This window comes from Arachis stenosperma, chromosome 2, assembly GCF_014773155.1.
Source record: "Arachis stenosperma cultivar V10309 chromosome 2, arast.V10309.gnm1.PFL2, whole genome shotgun sequence".
Classification (NCBI taxonomy): Eukaryota; Viridiplantae; Streptophyta; class Magnoliopsida; order Fabales; family Fabaceae; genus Arachis; species Arachis stenosperma.
The window spans coordinates 87413590-87434043 of record NC_080378.1 but is presented as its reverse complement, the minus strand read 5'-3'; the positions used below and the strand labels follow the sequence as shown (position 1 = coordinate 87434043).

General features: G+C 32.9%; 2 protein-coding genes across 2 annotated transcripts; both read right to left on the bottom strand.

Moving 5' to 3' along the window:
• Positions 1 to 5148: 5148 nt before the first annotated feature.
• Positions 5149 to 14662, bottom strand: LOC130963111 (uncharacterized). The gene is made up of 8 exons (XM_057889262.1): positions 14628 to 14662; positions 14362 to 14538; positions 14208 to 14260; positions 13797 to 13850; positions 9464 to 9965; positions 8295 to 9214; positions 7042 to 8218; positions 5149 to 5647 (listed from the first exon to the last, which is right to left on the bottom strand). Exons 1-8 carry the CDS (start codon positions 14660 to 14662, stop codon positions 5149 to 5151), a joined length of 3417 nt encoding a protein of 1138 aa, XP_057745245.1.
• An 857-nt stretch (positions 14663 to 15519) lies between these two features.
• LOC130963110 (microtubule-destabilizing protein 60-like) lies at positions 15520 to 18568 on the bottom strand. The gene is made up of 10 exons (XM_057889261.1): positions 18556 to 18568; positions 17597 to 18220; positions 17197 to 17508; positions 17074 to 17100; positions 16565 to 16590; positions 16349 to 16444; positions 16133 to 16252; positions 15905 to 16003; positions 15832 to 15838; positions 15520 to 15704 (listed from the first exon to the last, which is right to left on the bottom strand). Exons 1-10 carry the CDS (start codon positions 18566 to 18568, stop codon positions 15520 to 15522), a joined length of 1509 nt encoding a protein of 502 aa, XP_057745244.1.
• Positions 18569 to 20454: the final 1886 nt, after the last annotated feature.

Below are 20454 nucleotides of genomic sequence, written 5' to 3'. Positions count from 1 at the left end.
AAACAACACAATGAGGCAACTGCGATTTCGAACCGGCCCGGCAACAGCTCCGACGGCGGTCAGAAGCTCCGACGGATTAACTGGAAGAACCGTACAGCATCAAAACCATCTCAAAAACTAAAAAGGTAGAAACCTCAAATGAAACCCTTACCGGCAACCTTTCCGGCAATGGCAAAAGCAGCCAGAGGCTCCGGCGGTGGTCCCGGAAGTCACAGAACACTCCCGAAGGCCAGAATCACAGAGATGCAACTCCCTTCTCCGGTCAGATCCAACGACCGTACGAGGATCAGCCCAACTCGCGATGTCATTTCTTCTTCCCTTCATGTTTGACGGCGGCAGACCTAGCAGGAAAGGGACCCTCAGCGCGGCGGTCGGTGGCGCGTCGGCGGTGACTGGACGCAGCTCCTCTAGCTTGTGTTTCCTTCTCTCCCAGCATCACCCAGTCTCGGCCTTCCTCCTCCTTCGAGTTTGACGGAAAAAGACCCGCAGCGGCGCTGTGCTTCCTCCACGATTGCGGGCCCGACGGTGGCGCAGCAGTGAGGACGACAGCGGCAGGCTCCAAACACGACCCTTTCCTCTCCTCGCACGCTCCTCTCTCTCGGTTCTCCATCATCGGCGACAAGGACGGCGCAGCGAGGATGCGACGGGCGGCTGTGGTACGCAGCTCGTGGTGAGGTTCGGTGAGGACGATTGGCGGCGCGGTGAGCCTCCTTCCCCCTCCACGCTAGCGAACCTTCTTCCTTCTCCCTCAATTTCACTTTCTGCTTCTGTTCCCTTCCTTTCCTGGAAAAGGAGAAAGGAAACCGTGCGTATTGTGGCTGCTGGGGTATTGGGAAACAACGGGTAACCGGGTAGGGTTTTAGGGTTACGGTTTTATTTTTTCAAAAATTAGGGTTAGGGGCATTTTAGTAATTTCACTTAAAATAGGGATAATATAGAAATTAGAAATAAATTCTAATCCAACAAAATTAATGTATAGAAATACTATTTGCTCCTCCGTTTTACAAATTATTTTCAATAAAATGCCCAAATCTAAAAATTAGAAATAATATACTTAATTTCTTCATTTTCCAAAATAGCAGTAATAATATTTAAAATATTACTCATTTAATCAAAATCATGTAAAAATCCATATTATTTCATAACTATCAACCTTATACTTTAAATATAGAAAATAATCCAATGATTGTGAAATTGGATAAAAATCATAACTTATCTCAAATCCAATAAATCAAAACTTGCCTTAATTATCTATAATAAAATAATCTCTGAAATTAAGGCTATAAATAACTATATGATTTGAGACTTGATCATAAAAAGACTTTTCAAGTATTCTGGGTCTTACACGTCATTCGCGTTTTTTCCTGCCACGCGTTCGCGTCGTCCACACTTCCGCGTCACTTGTGCTTTTTCAATCCGCGCGATCGCGTGAGCCATGCGGCCGCGTCACTGCGGATTCCTTTCTTCCTCGTGATCGCGTCGCTGACGCGTACGCGTCACTTATCGCTGGTCATCTCCTCAACTTCTTGTGTTCCTTCCATTTTTGCAAGCTTCCTTCCCAATCTCTCACTCATTCATGCCCTATAAAGTCTAAAATACTTAATACACAGATCAAGGTATCGAATGGTAATAAGAGAGGATTAAGATTAGCTACATTAAGACCAAAGAAGCATGTTTTCAATCATGTAATAATTTTAGGAAGAAAATATAAATGCATGCTAATTATATGAATAAATGGGTAAAGACCATGATAAAACCACACAATTAAACACATTGTAAATCATAAAATAGTGGTTTATCAGTGCTTATTCTTTCCATCTAATATTATATCACTTAGTGTTATAGCCAACTTAGTGCCTTTCTTTTTTGAGTTTTTTCGTTTCAACAAATAGAGTTCCAAAAAAATTTATACTTTTTTATTTACATTCTGAAATGATGAGTGTAATATTGATTTTACCGAATTAAGATTCTGTAGTATCAATATGCTACTATGAATAATATTAATAGTTGGCAAAATCTATATTTAATCTTCGTATGACTGGTCTTCAAAAATTAATTTTAATTTCTAATATATTTTCATCTTTGTTATGTTTAATATCTCTTTTGTTTTGATTATAAAAATTCTATATGGTAAACTACTATGGCTTTGTGTTATCATATTTGGATTTTTTTTCTTTTTTGCCGTATTTTTAGAATGATTGTCAAAAATAAATTGGTGGCATGCACGAGTCATTGAAAGAATTGATTACTTCACCTTTTATACTTCTTAATTAAAATAATGATAATTGAAAAATAATAGAGTACTTTATTTTTCAATTAATTCAACATAATTAATATTTGAAAAACTGTCCTGTGAGTACATTTACTCAAATATTGACAACAATTGGCTTTTTATATTTGCATTGTTATATTTGAATATTTTAGGAGGACCTACTATTGAAATATATGGACTTCTAAATTTGAGCCTTCGGTATTGGACTAATAAAGGTTGGGCATTTGTTGATGTTAATTATGATGGGAGTGCTAGTATGCTTCTCACTCTTTTGTGGTTGATACGTGAGCATTTTGTATTTTTTTCCATTTTTTAGTTGTTTTTAATTAGATTTTATTTAATTTTATTTAATTTTATTGTAAAAAAATTTTTTAGATACTATTTTAAGTTGTTTTAGTATTTTTATGATTTTAAGTGAAATTTGAAATAATTTAGCAAAGTTTGGAGCTAAAAATAGAAAAGTTGACAGCATCCCCTGGACACGCCAGCAAAAAGCACAATCATGCATGAGCTCACTCCCTTCAAGGCGTTAAACGCATGCAGTGCTGATCGAATTCTCCCTCTTTTGGCATCTCAAGTGGATTTAGTATTTATTAGTTATATTTTATTTTATTTTTTTTGTAATTTTTATTTACAAATTCTATCTTTTAATTTTAGGGTTTATTATTTTATTTTAATTTCCGTATCAAATTAGATTAGTATAAAAGGAAAAAGATCTCTTGTATCCGGGGTCTTCTTTTCTTCCACACATTTTACTTTTCAGAACCCTAGTTTTCTCTGTATGTAAGTCATGAGCAACTAAACCTCTTGTTAAGGTTAGGAGCTCTGTTTATTTCTATGGATTAAGAATATTACTTTTCTATTTTAATTAATGCTTTGATTCAGTTTCAAGGATTGTTTTCGTTCTTAATCTTATGAATCTGGGTGAAACGAGAGTATGACCCTTATTCTACATGAGTTCTTGTGATTCTCGAAAGAGTTATATTGCTTGAACAACAGCTTGAAAATAAATTCCTCCTAAATTGCTAATTACATGAACTAATTGGGATATGTGACATATAATCCTGTTGGCTTTGGGTAATTAGGGTTTTTGTGGTCATAAACTAATTTTTTAACTTAACCCTCTAATCGGAATTAAGTGACCATGAGAGTGGCGATTAATGAAGGTTAGAGGAGGATAAATCACTAAGAGATTAGGGTTTAGACATTTACATTTTGCCATGGAATGAATCATGCATTGTTAAAATGATTGGTAAGAACTTTTAAATCCAGAAAAGTAAACATCTCCGAAACCTTAACTGTTTTCTCTCACTGTTTTCACACCAAATCTTTGATTTGCTTTCCTTACTTGCTTATTTACTATTCTATGCCCTTTCAACAACCAAAAATCAACCTTTTCTGTTCGCTTAACTAAGTCAATTAGATAACCATTGTTGCTCAGTCTGATAATCTTCGTGGGATCGACCTTCACTCACCTCAAGTATTACTTGAATGACCTGATGTAAAACCTCAGGGTATTACTTAAATGACCTGATGTACTTACCGGTTAAATTGTGAGAATTCTAAATCCCGCATCAGTGGCCATTTATTTATTTATTTTCTTACCACCCAATGAAATATTCATTGTAAATAATTTTCTGTTTAAGTTAGTCTTCATTATAAATTGTTATAGTCAGTTTCAATTGTTGAAAGAAGGAAAGTAAACTGACTAGTGTTTTTTGAAAGGTTATAGGAGGGAGTACGGCTTTTGGGACAATAAAAAATAGTTGATGTCAATGACTATTATAGTTGTGCTAAACTAGTGTGAAGACCCGTGCAATTGCACGGTGTTATACATGATATGAAAAATAAATAATTTGATATTTCAATTAGAATAAGTAAATATAATTAGTTAAAATAGAATGCGCATATTATTTTATACATTTATAAATAATCAAAAAAATATATATAACAAAATGCATACATATTAAAAAAAAATAATGATTGAAAGGTATATTAAACAAAATAAAAAAATAAAAAATTAAAATATAGAAGAAGAAAAAGAAAAAAAGATAAAAAAAATTAAAAGAAAAGGATGAAAAAACAGTAAAATGTATATTTAGTAATATAAATTCCATGAATTTTTTTCATAAATTCAAAAATCATTTAATTTTTTTAATTTGATCAATTTTAAAAAGTATGAAAAGATTATATGTAAACATGTAATCCATTAATTTGCTATTTTTTATAATTATCTTTTTTTATTGTAAATAAATTATACTATAACATTCTAAAATGTTTTTCAATTATCTTTTAGCAATTTACCACAAAAATATAAATGAAAAATAAAACGGATAGAGAATCAAAATTAAAACGGTAATAATAATTGGTGGAGAGTGGCTTCTCTCTTTTCTCTAATGTGGAGGTGAGAGTGGGTTTAGGATTTCAGGATTAATGGGTTATTGATTTGAAGGGATTTGTTTTGTTAATTATTTATTAGTTCATTAATTATTATTATTAATTGTTATACATATAATATTGATAAAAAAATTTTATTTAATGTTAAAAGAATGTGCATTGATATTAGGAAATTAATAGTAAAATATAATTTTTATTAAAGAAATTTTGGTAAAATTAAAATTTAATAAATAAAAAATTATTTAAGAGTATATTAAAAAAAATATTTTACCAATTAAAAAACTTTTTAAAGATAATTTCATAAAAATACAATTTAGTAAATAGAAAAATAATTTTTTAAAACGTATTTGAATAAACTGAATCATATAAAATAAGTTAATATTTTAATTTATCTTTATATTTAATACAATAAAGCAGTATCATTACAAAAAATAACCACCACATAAAATTACATTAATATAAAAACAAAACAAAATAAATTATAAAATCTTATCAAATATTTCTTTAAATACGACATTAAGAGTTAAAGTAGAATCATCATTTTTCTCGCCAGATACCAAAATTCTTAAACCATCTTTGCTCTTCACTCGAGAAATAGCGACATAGAGTTGACCATGAGAAAATACCGGTCGACGCAAGAACAGTCCAACACTGGATAGAGTTTGACCTTGACTCTTATTGATAGTCATTGCAAAGCACAAGTTTATAGGAAATTGTCTCCGTTGAAATTTGAAAGGTATCCCAGCGTCACTCGGAATTAAATTCATCCGAGGAATGAAAACTTTATCTCCAATGTGACTCCCTGAGACAATCTCAGCTCCAATCACATTTGTTCCTAGATCTCTAACAATAAGGCGAGTACCATTGCATAAGCCACCAGCTGGATCAATATTTCTCAACAAAATAATAGGCACACATTTCTTCAATTTCAATGAGTGATTCGGTAACCCTGAACATTTTATTTGATTCAAAAACTCAATATTTATCCAATCAACATCAACGTCACAATAAGCATCACTACCACATATAGAATCAGCACTTAGATACTCTTTTTCTGTCCCAGGTAGCAATTGAACAATGTGATCATTGATTTCTTCAACAATCTCTACTGTTGGAGCTAATATGGCTCTGTCTTGGAAAAAACCAGTATCATCAAAGTTTCTAACTATGTCAGGATAAATTGCATTTATAATATCATCAATTGGATTATCAGAAGGAAAAATCAGAAACTCATTTGGAATTTGAACTAAAAGCTTTTCGTTAATTATTGTCCCAATACGCCCTTCTCCAATCTGAAGAATCCAATCGGAAAACCTTTTCAATTCTTCCAGATTTGATTGATTTGTAGCACTTTCTAACCGCATATTTTTTGTCAACGTTAACACTTCAAAGTGCTTCCAAAGAATTGAAGAATTGATTGATGCCATAACAATCTCAGCACGAGAAGCTTTAGGAATAACAGGTAAAACCTGTCGAAAATCACCTCCAAGAACAATGATTTTTTCTCCAAAAGGTAGATCTTTGTTAGACACTGAAATCGACGTCATTATGTCTCGAAAACTTCTGTCTAAAGCTTCAAATGCCAACTTGTTAGTCATTGGAGCCTCATCCCAAATAATTAGCTCAGCAAGTCGAATTAAATCAGCCTTAGGACTATCTTTCGGAATTCTACAAATAGTATCTTCATTCAATTCAATTGGGATACCAAACATAGAATGAGCTGTCTTACCACCAGGTAACAATAATGAAGCAATTCCACTTGAAGCAACATTAATAACAATTCTTCTTTGAGAACACAATTTGGCAGATAAGAGTCTATACAAAAAAGTTTTTCCAGTCCCACCAAACCCATAAATGAAAAACAACCCGTGTTCCTTGTTAGTAACACAATGTATAATCCTATCATAGATTGACTTCTGTTCTTCATTCAACTTTGGAAAATTTGAATCGTGTTCTTCAAGCATCACAGAAATGTCATATTCTAATTCACGCAACACCAAAGAATTACTAAATTGTGAGACCAAATTAACATTAGGAAGCGGCATACCAGCAAAATCTCTTAATGATTTTCCATTGGCCTGTAGCAATTTCTCTATCTCTATTAGACAAAATGTTTGTAACTCTTCGTCAGTCATTGTTATTCCTGCAATATATTTTTTTTTCAGTTAGTAAATTCATCAAGATATCAAAAACTTGTATTGTTTGAAAATTTTTCCTATCATGCTATGTATGTATTCTAAACTTTCTGCATATCATTTTCGATTTATTTATTGTTAAGAGTTTTTCTTAATCCTATAAATAAAAAAGATAAACTAAAGATTAAGTAAATACCTGGAAAATGAAGCTCACTTCGCCTGTAATAAATGATATCATCAGATAAATATTTCCAAGTTTGATTCCAAACTAAAACGGGCCTAGAGACAGAACCAGATATTAACAATGAAACAAAAAGTTTTCTCAATTGGGCGCCAGAAGATAACTCAGCCGCTTCATTAATGGCCAAGACAAACTCATTATCATCTATTAAAAATCCCATGGCAGAACATGCCTCTTGGAATGTATCATATAAAACAGAATTGACAGTCCTTATACTTCGAAAACTGGTGCATCCTCTTTGCACATTGAGAAGCATACGCATATAGAACAGCTCACCAGTTGAAGGATGAACAAAACTTAATCTTCCTATAGAAAATCCCCTTCTTCTTGGTTTCCACCGTCGAGATTGTAAATCATAAACGAATTTACTTGGGAACTCAACATATGTTAGTGTTCGTCCTTCAATATATGTTCGATTAGCCATCATCCAAGCAGTAAACATTGTCATCAAATCTCTATTTCTTATTAAAACAGAGCCAATAGTATCATGATCATCGAACACAACATGCTGCTGATTAGGTAAATGAAATCTGAGTCTTTGCACAGGTGGCCATCTATGATGAATTTCATATGCAAAAATTCTCCACATAGATTCACAAGGTGAAAGATACCGACAATCATAATACTGTTTGATCTCATCAACCACTTCAAAAGAATGAGTTGTCTCAGTTGAATGACTAATAGTTGCAGTTACACGATCTGGACCCTTGTTAATGTACTTGAAAAGATACTTTATAACATTTGACTTATTGCAAAATTCCAAATAAATATGATCCTGGTACTTCATCAACAATAATGGATTATATGGAACAACAAATCTATTATCAAGATCAACACCATGACTTTTAACTGTAACACCAATATCTCGACGCTTGTAAATAGGATAACCATCTTCATCAAAACTCGTATAATTAACAAACTGCTTCGGATAAAACTTGGAGCATCTTCCATCTTTCATGCATGGAGAAGTTGGTCTTACCCTACCACAAGGGCCATGAATCATGTATTTACTAACCACACTATACAAATGTGGAAACTTCATAGGATTAGGAAGTTCTGCACAAATCAACTCATCAACAATTTCAATATTCTGCAATCTATTCCTTCCATCAAGCCAAAGTAGAATATGTGCATGTGGCAAACCTCTTTTTTGAAACTCAATTGTATACATACCTAAATAATAAAAAAATGTAGGTAAATATAGAAATTTAGCATAAATTCAATATAGAATTGTCTATATTCGATATACCTGCATTAAGAGGACCAAAAAAAACACCATTCTTAAGATCATTAAGAAGACACTTCATCTTAGCATGAAAGACTCGGCAAGCAATGTCTGGCCGATCAGCAATTGGAACTTGATCACGATTAGTATATCTTTGAAACTCAGGCCAGTTAGGATTGCAAGTAAGGGTAAGAAATAGATCTGGATACCCAAAATGCTTACAAATAGCCATAGCATCTTGGCAATTATTAAACATGTAACGTTTACCACCAGTGAAGGAAGAAGGCAAAATCACTCGAGTACCAATTGATGATGCTTCAGTATCACCGCGTCGCATAGCTTCTTCAATACCTTGTAAGACTTCTCCTCTAATTGTGCTCTGTTTTTTCCTGATTTCATAAAGCCTCTGTGACTCAATCATAGAGAATGAATCAACAACAAACTGTTGGAACAATCTTCTAGACTTATGAATAATGCTATCCTCATCCTCTCTCATTTGCAAACGAAAACAGATAAATTCTCGCATGGATACTCTAGTCCTTCTCCCTGCAACATTTATATCTTGAATATCTCGATAAGGAATACCCAATTGATAACCATCTTCCTCGTAAGGAAAAAGCAAGGGATATTGCAATGGCCAGTATAAAGCATGTGTCTCATATATTCTTTGAAGTTGGCCAATTGCAGATTTAACAATGACATCACGACCAGTATCAGAAGAATCAAAATCACCAACAACCAAAGCAGCAACTTCATCGCACGAAGGATAATTATAAACTCTTCGATCACGTTCTCTTTGACTAAACAATTTCAAAGAAAACATCTGAGACAGGTGATTCTCATGGAATTCCCTCACTCTTCTAAATGATTGTGCTATGGGATTGTGTTGATCAATCATTTGGGTCAAATCAATTATCAGCTGTCTATCTATATTTGAACTTTGCCTATAATTAAGAAAAATAATAACACAATATTACTAAGTAATTTTACTTAAAATGAAGAAACATGCATTTTTTATAATTAGAATGAATCTTAACAACAATATTTAAACAATAGGATACGAACATTTTGATTATAATAATCAAAGTTACATCCATATTAGTATCTTACCAACTAAAAATGAAATTGAAAATAAAGGAAACAAATTAAAATTACAAACAATCATAACAAATTTTTGTAAGAATTGACCTTACCCAAATATTCTTTCTCTATGCGTTAACTCATGTTCTGTGTCATATATGTATAATTGGGCAAATTTCGGAACTTGACCAGCCTGAGGTAATAAACTTCCAATCCTATGATAATTTTGACCACTTATGATGAATTGTGGTGGACCAGTTCCATCATTCACTGAGTCTATTACTTTACCACCAAGAGAAGTGAAAGCAAACATACTATCAGTTCCATCATTCACTGAGTCTATTACTTTACCACCAAGAGAAGTGAAAGCAAACATACTATTATAATACCGAATTTTCTTCTGAAACTGTAAAGACTTACTATCATGACCATGAATCAAATTATATAATAAATCTGGAGCTTTCTGAAGATACGGTAATTGAATTTTTCCTTGAAAACAACAAAGTGTAAAAAGAGGCTGGTTAATTCTTGACTGTTTTTCAACCCGCTCTAGTAACCAAAACGACGCACCACAATATAGACAAGTATACACAGGGTCACCAATATCGAGACAACCTACAAAAATGAATAAAAAATTTAAATAATAAACAAATCCTTACAAATTTAACTAAGTAAAAAAATTATATTAAATAAAGACTTAAATGCTTCTTAATTTTTTTTTACTTAAGAAAATATACCAGTAAAACAATTAAAAATATACCAGTAAAACAATTAAAGATTCAGAAATTATTCACTGGATACTCATTGTCTACAAATTGAAAATATAAATATTTGATAATAATAATAATCTAACCAAATTTGAGACACTTGTATTGAAAGTATTTAAAATCAATGAATACTATTTTTTTCATATTATATTTGGTAAAAAAATGTCATATAAATTTTATTACGACCAGAATATTAAAATTATAAAAGGAACATAACGTGACTAAATATACTAAATGAGTAGATTATATCTAAATTAATACGAAAAATGCAAACTCCATAAATAAATCAATTATAAGTATACTGAAATACCTTGAACTTCACTTTGTGAAAAAAGTGGATGATCAACAGGAGACCGAAGCTCATTCCAAGAATTTATAGTAGGATCATATATTTCAGAGTCATCTTGATTTGGGTTTTTATTATGAAACAAAAAAAAACTTATTATAAATAAATCAAATATAAAGATATACACGTCAAAGAAATATTTAAACAGACAATCATAAAGTATGAAGTTATTAATAACTAAATGCATAATAAACAACATAAAAAAAATATACAAAAATTAATTCAATAATGAAATATATAAACCAAAATAAATAGACAAAAAATATAAACATGATAACAATGATTAGAAAAGAGTCCTTTTTATATTTTAAAATAATTGAAAAAATAATGTAAATAATAACTATACTTTCTAAGTTAACGAAGAAATTAAAAAATTTAAAACAATAAACTCATACCTGATAATATGAAATTGGCATTAATAATTGGAGTATCTTGCAAAATAATTGATCCCCCTAAAGAAAAAAAAGAACTTTAAATGTAAAATTAAAACTATGGGAAGAGCAAAAAAATTAAACAGGTAGGTTAATAAATACCACGTACCAATATATTTAAACTTAAAATAAGAGAAATATTAGAAGTAGGAACAACATCAAACAATAAAGCATAGAAATCCAACCAATAATATTAATTGAACACCGATTTTATAATAGTAAAAAGCATTTGTAATGAAAAGATGTAAATTTTAATTTCTTTCAAAAAAATCCAAAAGTGAATATAGCAAAGCTGACCTCTTCTATCTTCAACTTGTTGTCCTCTCTTTCTCTTTAAATAATTTTTTCTATATAATCTTGCAGTAGCATAAGATTGAGACATTTTATGAAATTTTAACCAAGCTAAAGAAATTTAGAACCAACTAATGTTCACTATAATGGTATTTCGAATAAAATAGTACTTCCTTCTTAGACACCACTTCAGTTATATATAACACAAAAAAGAAAAAAAGAAATCAAAGAACCTCCATAAGTTCATTTGAAGAGAATGAATGAGAATGAATGAGTATAACTTGTTTTCTCACTGCATACACTTGTAACCTTGACTTTCAGAAAATAAAATCAGAATAAGTAGAAAGGCTTTTCAGAATACTCTTAAAGCATGAAAGTAATGCAGCAGACTTGTGAAACTTAGGATCCAATTTATAGACAGAGAAATGAAACCAATTCAGGATTTAAATTAAAAAATTTGAACCATGGAGGGAAAAAATAAAAGATCATTGTGTATATAACACTCACTTTGAAACCAATCAAAAGTGGAATTGATATATTCATTGGAGGGTATATTTCTTAAGGGAATATATACATATATAAGGACTACGCTGGAAAGAAGGATGAGCACTGATTATGAGGCAAAACAATATGAATGACCATCACATCATCGAAAATTTGACAGTAATCAACACCTACCAATCAAATCTGCAGAAGGCAGATAATCATCCATCGGAAGAATGAAAAGCAGGAGATCTGACGTGATTTGTAGAAGGGGAATGTTTTTCCTTTTTGAAAGAAAACTTATAACCAGAGAGGCCATGAAAGTACTTGCTGATGGGATTGATTTGCAACAAATGACAAAGGAGAGTTAGTCACAAGTAACGATACCTACTCTCATTAACCAAATAACTTTTTTGATAGAATAATAAAAGATAGTACTATTTGTTATAGAAGATGATGTCATTTCTCCCACCAAACCACCAAAATCTGATTTTTCATGTGAGGGTACACTGAAAAACAGGGAAGGGAATCACTTTCCCCACCTAACCACATCCAATCCATCTTTTGTTTTTGAAGAAAAATTCAAAAACCAACATCCCATCATAACTTCGAAAGTGACAAAATAAAATGAGGAAGCAACAACTTTGACTGACATCAGAATCATGTATAAAAGAATGAGATGAGATCACAAATAACATCATTCAAACTAACATCCCATCATAACTTCAGAAGAATGGAATTCACATTATATTTTCAACAATTTGAAGCATATAATAATAAAAATACAACCTCACCTCCCTAGAACTGATTGAGAAACAATCTATACATACTATGATTTAATGAGCACTTTAACAAAAACCAACTCCCATCACAACTATTAGATCTAAATTACTAAAAAAGAACCATTAAATTTGTCTAATTACCACTCAAAACTGATCAATGAAGTATAAAATGAGAAATTGAATTAACTATAATTTGATGAGCACTTTGACAAAAACCAACTCCCATCACAACTATTAGTTCCAAATTACTAAGAATAAAAGAACACGAAATTTGTCTAATTACCACTCAAAACTAACCAATGAACTATAAAATGAGAAACTGAATTAACTAAGAAGCTTATACCCTAAACACCATAATACATATATACTAATGATATCAGCATGACAATGTGTAAAACCAACAACCTTATAACAATAATCCTAATCCAACCATAATTATCAAGAAAAACATAGGATATATAAAAGAACTGATTTTGAACAGATAGATAGTAAAACATATGATGATATGAAGGAACTACATTATTCATAAATGAAAATGAACATATAAACCACATTCATATCAAAATCACATGATTGTAGCAATAAATCAATGAAGTTGTGGGAATCACAAAGTCATCTATGCATGGCTCCCGAATACAGATCCCAAAGCACCAAAACATGATGAAATTTCGAGAAATTGAATAAAATTACAAAGAGGGAGCTGAAATTAAAGAAAACAATAGGAGAATATGACAGAACCATATTACATTCTTCTTTAATATTTTTATAAAAATAAGGAGAAGAGAAGGATGAAACTCTTTTCTCAGTCAAACAGAGAGAGAAAAAGTGAAGTACAATATGAAAAGAATGAATGAAGACATTCTCCTAATGCATCTAAAACAACTTTGCATAACCTAATAAATAGCATACATCTAAAACAACTTTGCATAACCTAATAAATAGCATACATGCTTGAAATCACATGAACAGAATCCTCTCTCACACCAAAGACCATAACAATAATAAAATTCAACAAACGTGTACCTAACCAATCACATCAACTACACAATTTTCAAGGTTACTTTCTATCAAAATGAACTTGTATCTATAGAGAAAAACTACCTACCTTAACTGTCCTAACCTCCTAAACTATAGTTGACAAACCACTAAAAATTTCAAAAGGCTATTCACTTAGCCATAGCTGATGAGATACTGGGTATGATATTCTCATTCTCATTCAAGAGGAAAGTACACTATTCATATATACTTATCTCAATTAATGTGATATATTAGCATATTTAAATAAATGAAATGACCTTTAACCCATGATCTGATTTAGCTCTTTCACTTAAATAAAAGAAAATTACCTTCCAAGACACAAAACTTATATCCAACTGTATTTAATCTGTAATCTCTAGTATCTAATAATAGATATTGATACATTGATATCGATGTCAAAGAAGGCATTTGAAAGAAAACTAATAGATTCCTCATAATTCTTGATATAAAGCCATGCAAGAATGATTAATATGGTAATACCTCTGATAAATAATCCAACATAATTCCTAATATTTATGTAAAAGCAAAACACAAGCCACAATAACCATAGCAAATTAGATTCAATTGGTAGAGAAAAGAAAATGCAGTTAACCCAGAAAAAATTGTTAGCTATCTTCTGTTAATTTTTTGTATAGAAATATAAAGCTCCAGAGATATTGATTTTGAATAAAAGGAAAAGATCATAAAAGGAAATCAATGATAGAATTAACCCACCATACCTTGGTCTTCAACTTTCAGCCTCATCAATCCCCGAATTTGCCACTCCCCTGTTCTTCACAGACCGATAGAACTCCTCACAAAACTCATGAAACTTTGTGTCGGAATCGATAATTTCTCTACCGGAGAATAATCCTTCAGGAGCCTCTGAATCACATTGGAGTAGGTGGAGCATCAGTGGCTGCGGCAAACCGAAAACAATGCACTGGCGGGGTATCGAAGGCGGACGGCATGGAAGAGTTCAACGACGATGATTGCGGCGAGAAGCATCTCCAAGGGAGGAGAAGGGAGTTGCCGGTTGAGCTTGAAGGGGAATTGTTGGAGATGAAGGACCTGAAACCAAAAAGGTTTAAATAAAAAATAAAATACAAAATATTACAAAATGGAAAGAAGACCAAAGAGAAGAAGAAGAAGAGAGCTACCTACCGTTGTTGATGGGTGAAGAATCAGAAGCCATAGCTGTTTTTCTGTCTTCCTCACCTCTTCTTCTTCCTAACCTCATTTCTTTATTTCCTTCGTTGGGCTCTTGGGCTTGAACTCTGTCCAAAAAAGAAAAATCAATGAAGTATAAAATAGGAAATTGAATTAACTATAATTTGATGAGCACTTTGACAAAAATCAACTCCTATTACAACTATTAGAGCACTTCATATATAATTCACCGTTCTTCTTCTGTGCGGAATCACTGCAATTACATCCCAAGATCTTCATCAAATGAAAGAGACAAAAATACCTGAAGCATTATAAAATAACAAACATCACTCAACAGCTTTATGCTGAATGAAAAACCTTCCACAAAAAAATTGATGAGTTTTGCAAAGAGCATTTATGATTCTATCACTCTATCAGTTTATAAAGCGCAACATCAACTTATTAAAGAAATAGAAAAATGACGAAATACAGGATTCAAACACAAAATAGAACTAAATGAATTAGCAACTCCCATAAGAAACGAAACCCATTCAATGGAATCAGGATGCAACTGACAATTATTAGCCTTGATATAAGTTAACTTTTATAAAATAAAACAGCGCAAAGCCTGGCCAAAGAAAACGCAGCTGAAAACCCTAAATTAAAAAAAGATAAAAAAATTTCAGAAGCAGGGTTCAAAAAGATCCGTACATGAGGGTGCGCCGGTTGAGATCTCGGAGGAGGAGGAGAATGTATCAACCAGGTTCTTGAGGTTCCAAAGAGCGTCACTTGTTCAGAGTCCCCAGAATCCCACCGGCGTCGTCGCCATCATTGTGCTCTCAGACGATACATTCGAGTAGCTACGGTTAGGACTGTGGGTGGGGATCATAACGATTAGTGATCTCAGAACAATAAAGGAAGAAGCCCATTGCGGCGTCGGTAAGTCGGTAACGGCAGCACCGTAGGGGATGGCGATGATGTCAATGGTAGATTAGCACAGGAGTTATCTGAATATAGTAATATAGTACCTTTTGTTGCCTCTCCTTCTCCAATTTGTACTGCTCTATCAAACTCAATTATTCTGCAACCTACATGATTCATGAATGGTTCAACATTTATCAAACAGTGTTCTATTGTCTACCGATTTGTATTTTTCTAAAAATGAAAGATGCTTGCAGTAGCGACAAATCTATGAAATATGGATCCAGAATTTACAATGATGCTGCTCATGACACAATATTACACTTAATGAAGCAAAATTAAACAAAATGAAAATAAGAGTTGGTACCTGATGATCAAACTCAGCACGATCCATTGCCCGCACATCACTGTGAAGCTGCAGGTCAATCGGCTGTGTGATTTCTTTGACAGGAGGCTTTACCAAACACTGAAATATTAGCACAGAAGATAGTTGAGTAACTCAATACAGTCTATACAGCAAATGCAAGCATGTCACTGAAATGGAAAAAGTATGAGTTGTGAACTGAACACAAGATTTTGAGAGCAAAATGGGCACCTCAGGTTCATCTGTTGTCCATGGAAGCCCTTGGGCTATTGGTATCCTTTGCTTCTCTTCCTCTGTCATCATTTCATGTATCTTCTTCACAAATTCTTCCTCTTTCACCTTCCCCCTTTCCTGCATTGAATTACAGTATCCATGTTATTATCCAATTCAAAAATCAATGGAAAATTGATTCAATCAATCAATTTGTTGCATCAGAATAGGCATTACCTCAGTTCTTAGCTTGAATGGTTTTTGGCTGGTGACTCTCAGCTGCTGCTTCTTCTTCCACCTGCTTCCCCCAAAGGTGCTAGTTGATTCCAAACTCTGAAAAAAGAAAATCCATTCAATTCAAATTTAGAAAACCCTCATTTGAATCAAATCTTCATTTTTTTTCTCAAAAAAGGTAAGCATCCAGAAGAGTTACATTTCTTCTGCTTATTCTACCTCCATTAGAAGTCCTGTTAGATACACTGCAGTTTGAATAAAAAGTATAACAAACATCAACACAAACAGATAAATACTACTATTAAATAAGTAGTATAACATAGATACATATATATCATTTTGAACACACATCTGTATATCATTTAATTGGTAGATATACCAAAGTGTCTCTCTGTTTTTAATTGGTAGATAGTTCCAATTGTATTAGGTACCCAAAAATCAGAACGCATGTAGAGCATATAGAATGAAAACACTATAGAGGAAAAAAAAATTCACGTTTAATTTTCCATTATCCACAGTCCGTGAAAAATTAACAACAAAAAAAATAATAAAACTACAAAATCAGGTATGGCTCCTCTTATATATGTCTAAGCATGTGATCCCTCCCAAACTTCTTTTCATTTCACAAATCGAATCAAATTTCAATTAAATCCCACAAATCCATATTCCATAAAATGCTGCTAAGAATCTAAAATTAAAAATGGATTATAAGTGAGAAAGAAACATACCAGGAGCGGCGGCAGGTGTTTCAGACACTGCAAAAAATAAACAAAAAAAAGTCACATAAAAATGAAAACTTTATCTGAGAGAAGATTCGAAAACAGGAAGAAGGAAGTTATAATTTGACTGACATCCACAGTTGGAAGCGGAAGGGGCGGAGACTTTGCATGCAGCGAGGAGAGCGAGGGCCTTGGTGACATTGAGAACGACGCCGAACTGAGCGCTGCTCTTGAAGGCTTCACACAGACATTGAGGCGCCGTTTTCAGAACCGATTTGAGCCCGGAGCAGCAGTTACCTTCCGGCTTGGTGGTGGTGCTGCCATTGGTGACGAAGGACAAGCAATCCGCCATGGTTAGAACCAGGAAGGAGCAATCCACGGCGGGGGCTGGGGCAGCATTGAGCAAGTGGGACGGTGAGGCTCCGTTAGCTCCCAAGATGAAGACTGCACAGAGAACAATGAGAGAGAAACAGAAACGGGTTGGTGAGTGTGATGTCATTTTTGGGTACCTAATACAATTGGAACTATCCACCACAATCCTCTCCTATGGCTTCTTGTTGTTGTCGTTGTTCTTCTTCAATGATCACTCTCTCAATCTCAGCAGCTCCATCTTGTTGATCTTGCTCTTGTTCTTGTGCTTGCTTGTTCTTGAAGAACTCTTCCTGTGACTTCCTGAGATTCTGGTAAGCCACACAGAGACACTTGTTGTTCTTGTTGCTCTCTTTGCACTTACAAAACGACAGCGTTGAGTTTGAACCCTGATCACCATCACCACCACTCCCTTCGAACTTCTTGTTCTTATTCTTCTTTGCAACAACGAACTTCCTCTGCCTGATCTTGTTCTTCTGAACGGAATTCACAACACCCTCCTTTGCTGCCGAGGATTGTGGCTTCTTCTGTGACTTGGAACACGATTTCTTCACAACAGGTGAAGGAGAAGGAGAAGAAGAAGAACCACAAGGATTGGATAAGGGTTTGGAAAATGGAGTGGTATTACTGTTAGGGTTGACATTCTCGGAATATTTGGAGGGTTCTTGATTCTTTGATCGGAAACCCTTGGCTGGAGTGGTTTGTGAAGTGAAGAAGAGAAACACAAGATTGGAACTGGGAGTGATGTGAAAGGAAACCACTTTCTTTGACTCAGACCATATGCTTTCTATTTTTTATTTTAAAGAAAACTCAAAAATCCAAAAAAATTCCACATCAGTGATGTTTCCTCCTGAATTCTAGTATGTATAGATATTTGATAATTATTAATTATTTATAATACTTTTTTCTTACACTTGTGGTTGATGAATTTATTAAAACAGTGATTGTATAATCTTTTATCTAGGTGGTAAGCGAAAAGGTTGATGGGAGCCTCTTTATATTATCGGAGGCTCTATTAGTGGGTATATTATTTTAGCTGCTTTTGTTTTCAGAAACACTTTTAAGACTAGAGCTTCTTTGTATGGTTGTATGGTTTGAGTACTTTTAAAACTTTAATCAAACTTTTGTCATGCATGGTTAAATTTATATCTACTTACTATGATAATCTCTAAAGATTAATTACTATAGTTCTTTTAGCTTAAAAAATATCTTAGTAATACATTTTTTAAGAGATTTTTTTTCTTGTGTCCATCCCACTTCTTTAGAAGCATTTTAAATTTGATTTTCTTACTTAATTGAATTCTCTTACTTTTTTTAGTTTTAATAATAAACTTTGATATTTAAATTTATTTTTGAATTTTTAACTTAAAATTATGGACAAATTATTATATGAAATTGTAAAAAACTTTGAATTTTGTTAGCTTAAAAATTATTAAATTTAAATATCTAAAATTATATATTGAATTTTAAAATAATTTTAAGAAAAATAAAATTTAAGTTTACCGTCAATAACTATTAGTTTAATTATTAATAATAAATAATATATTACCGTCAGATTTACTAGGAGAAAATTCGACGATAACAAGCTCTAGAATTTCATCAATTAAAAGTTTATATCCGCCAGTAATTAGCGGCGGATGAAAAACTCTGTCGTTAAATAGTTACCGGCGAAATTTATACCGTCAGATTTTTTTGGTAAATTTGCCAGTAAATCTGACGATATCCGTTGACTTTCTTAGAGTGGTAAGGCTAAGGCTTAGATTAGGATTTCTTTTTCCCTCCTTTTCCCATTTGTTGTCTATTCCTCTTCTCCAAATATTTGGGTAACCCTATTATATATCAGGAGTCTTCCATCTTATGGCTTTGGTAAGATCCTCCGTTGTTCTTTTTTTTATAAAATGATATCAACTTGTTATCATGGATTTGGTGAATGCTATACTCACTGTGAAAGGTTGATTAAGCTATGAAAGCCACAAAAAGTAGCACAAGTAGCGGAAAATAAGGGGATTTTTTTGTCGTTATTGATCCACTTCCACCTCTGCATGGTGGTAAAGTCCGAAACTTTGATGCAAAGGATATTCAAAAAAGAAAGAAAAGCATATGTCAACTAAAAATGGAACAAAAACTTCAGATTTATGATGGGGTAACATTGACGCTGGTGAGTTACGTTTTTGCGCCAATAATTATCATTGGCTTTACTGACAGAAAACCTATTCTGCAGTACCTTTTATAGTGACGAATTTCTCCTCCTTTCTGTTGAAAAATCTGACTGTAAATCTGCCGGTACAATTTGACACTAAATTCGATGACACTCAACATTTTTCTTGTAGTGAATGATGGTGCATCTAGCAGTAGATGGATTGGGATCTTTAAATTTATTTAAATTTGGACAAAAGCCATTTGAATTGTGTTGTCATAACTAGCTATTTTGTGCCCTCTATTTTATTTTAATGGTAAATGCTTAAAAATTTGAAGGATGGAAAAGGAAAAAAAGGGGAAAGGGAGAAAGGGCACTTAAGTAATTTTTTATTTTGGTCTCTATATTTATCTTAAATTAAACATGATATTGAGACATAATTTAGTCTTGTATACTTTACACCAAACACAATACAAAGACTTAATTTAGTTTTTGTCTCTCAGTCTATGTCTCCTAGTCTATGTCTCTCAGTCTCAGTCTCTTTTTCAAATACAATCTTAAGAAATGGAAGGAAATACCTCCTGTTTTACAACTGGAAAGCATTAACTATGTTCTGTGACCTTATTTCAGGCAAGACATTTTCTTGCTCCACTTTGTCTAACAGCAAGATCCACTACCAAAATCCATTAAAGCACCCAGGTAGTTGTTCACTAATTCAAACAGTATGTCTGTTGGGTTTAGAACGTCTTGAGATAGTTTGGTTCCTGTCTATCATTGGTGTAAAAGGGAGAATTGCGCAGAATCAACCCTAGTACAAGAGTAGCGTCGGGCTACTAAATTGTATGGAAGAACTACTATCTGGTTCACCGTTGATCATTACAGAG

What these genes read in the sequence shown, in the direction of transcription:
- LOC130963111 (XM_057889262.1), bottom strand. Translation starts at nt 14,662, where the DNA reads ATGGCTTCTGATTCTTCACCCATCAACAACGGTAG. An exon ending in GCTGAAAGTTGAAGACCAAG is followed by an intron (nt 13,851 to 14,207) that starts GTATGGTGGGTT and finishes ATCTATTATTAG; the next exon opens with ATACTAGAGATTACAGATTA. An exon ending in ACTTGGAAATATTTATCTGA is followed by an intron (nt 5,648 to 7,041) that starts TGATATCATTTA and finishes TTGGATAAATAT; the next exon opens with TGAGTTTTTGAATCAAATAA.
- LOC130963110 (XM_057889261.1), bottom strand. An exon ending in TTCCGCTTCCAACTGTGGAT is followed by an intron (nt 17,101 to 17,196) that starts GTCAGTCAAATT and finishes TATTTTTTGCAG; the next exon opens with TGTCTGAAACACCTGCCGCC. An exon ending in AACACCTGCCGCCGCTCCTG is followed by an intron (nt 16,591 to 17,073) that starts GTATGTTTCTTT and finishes TTCAAACTGCAG; the next exon opens with TGTATCTAACAGGACTTCTA.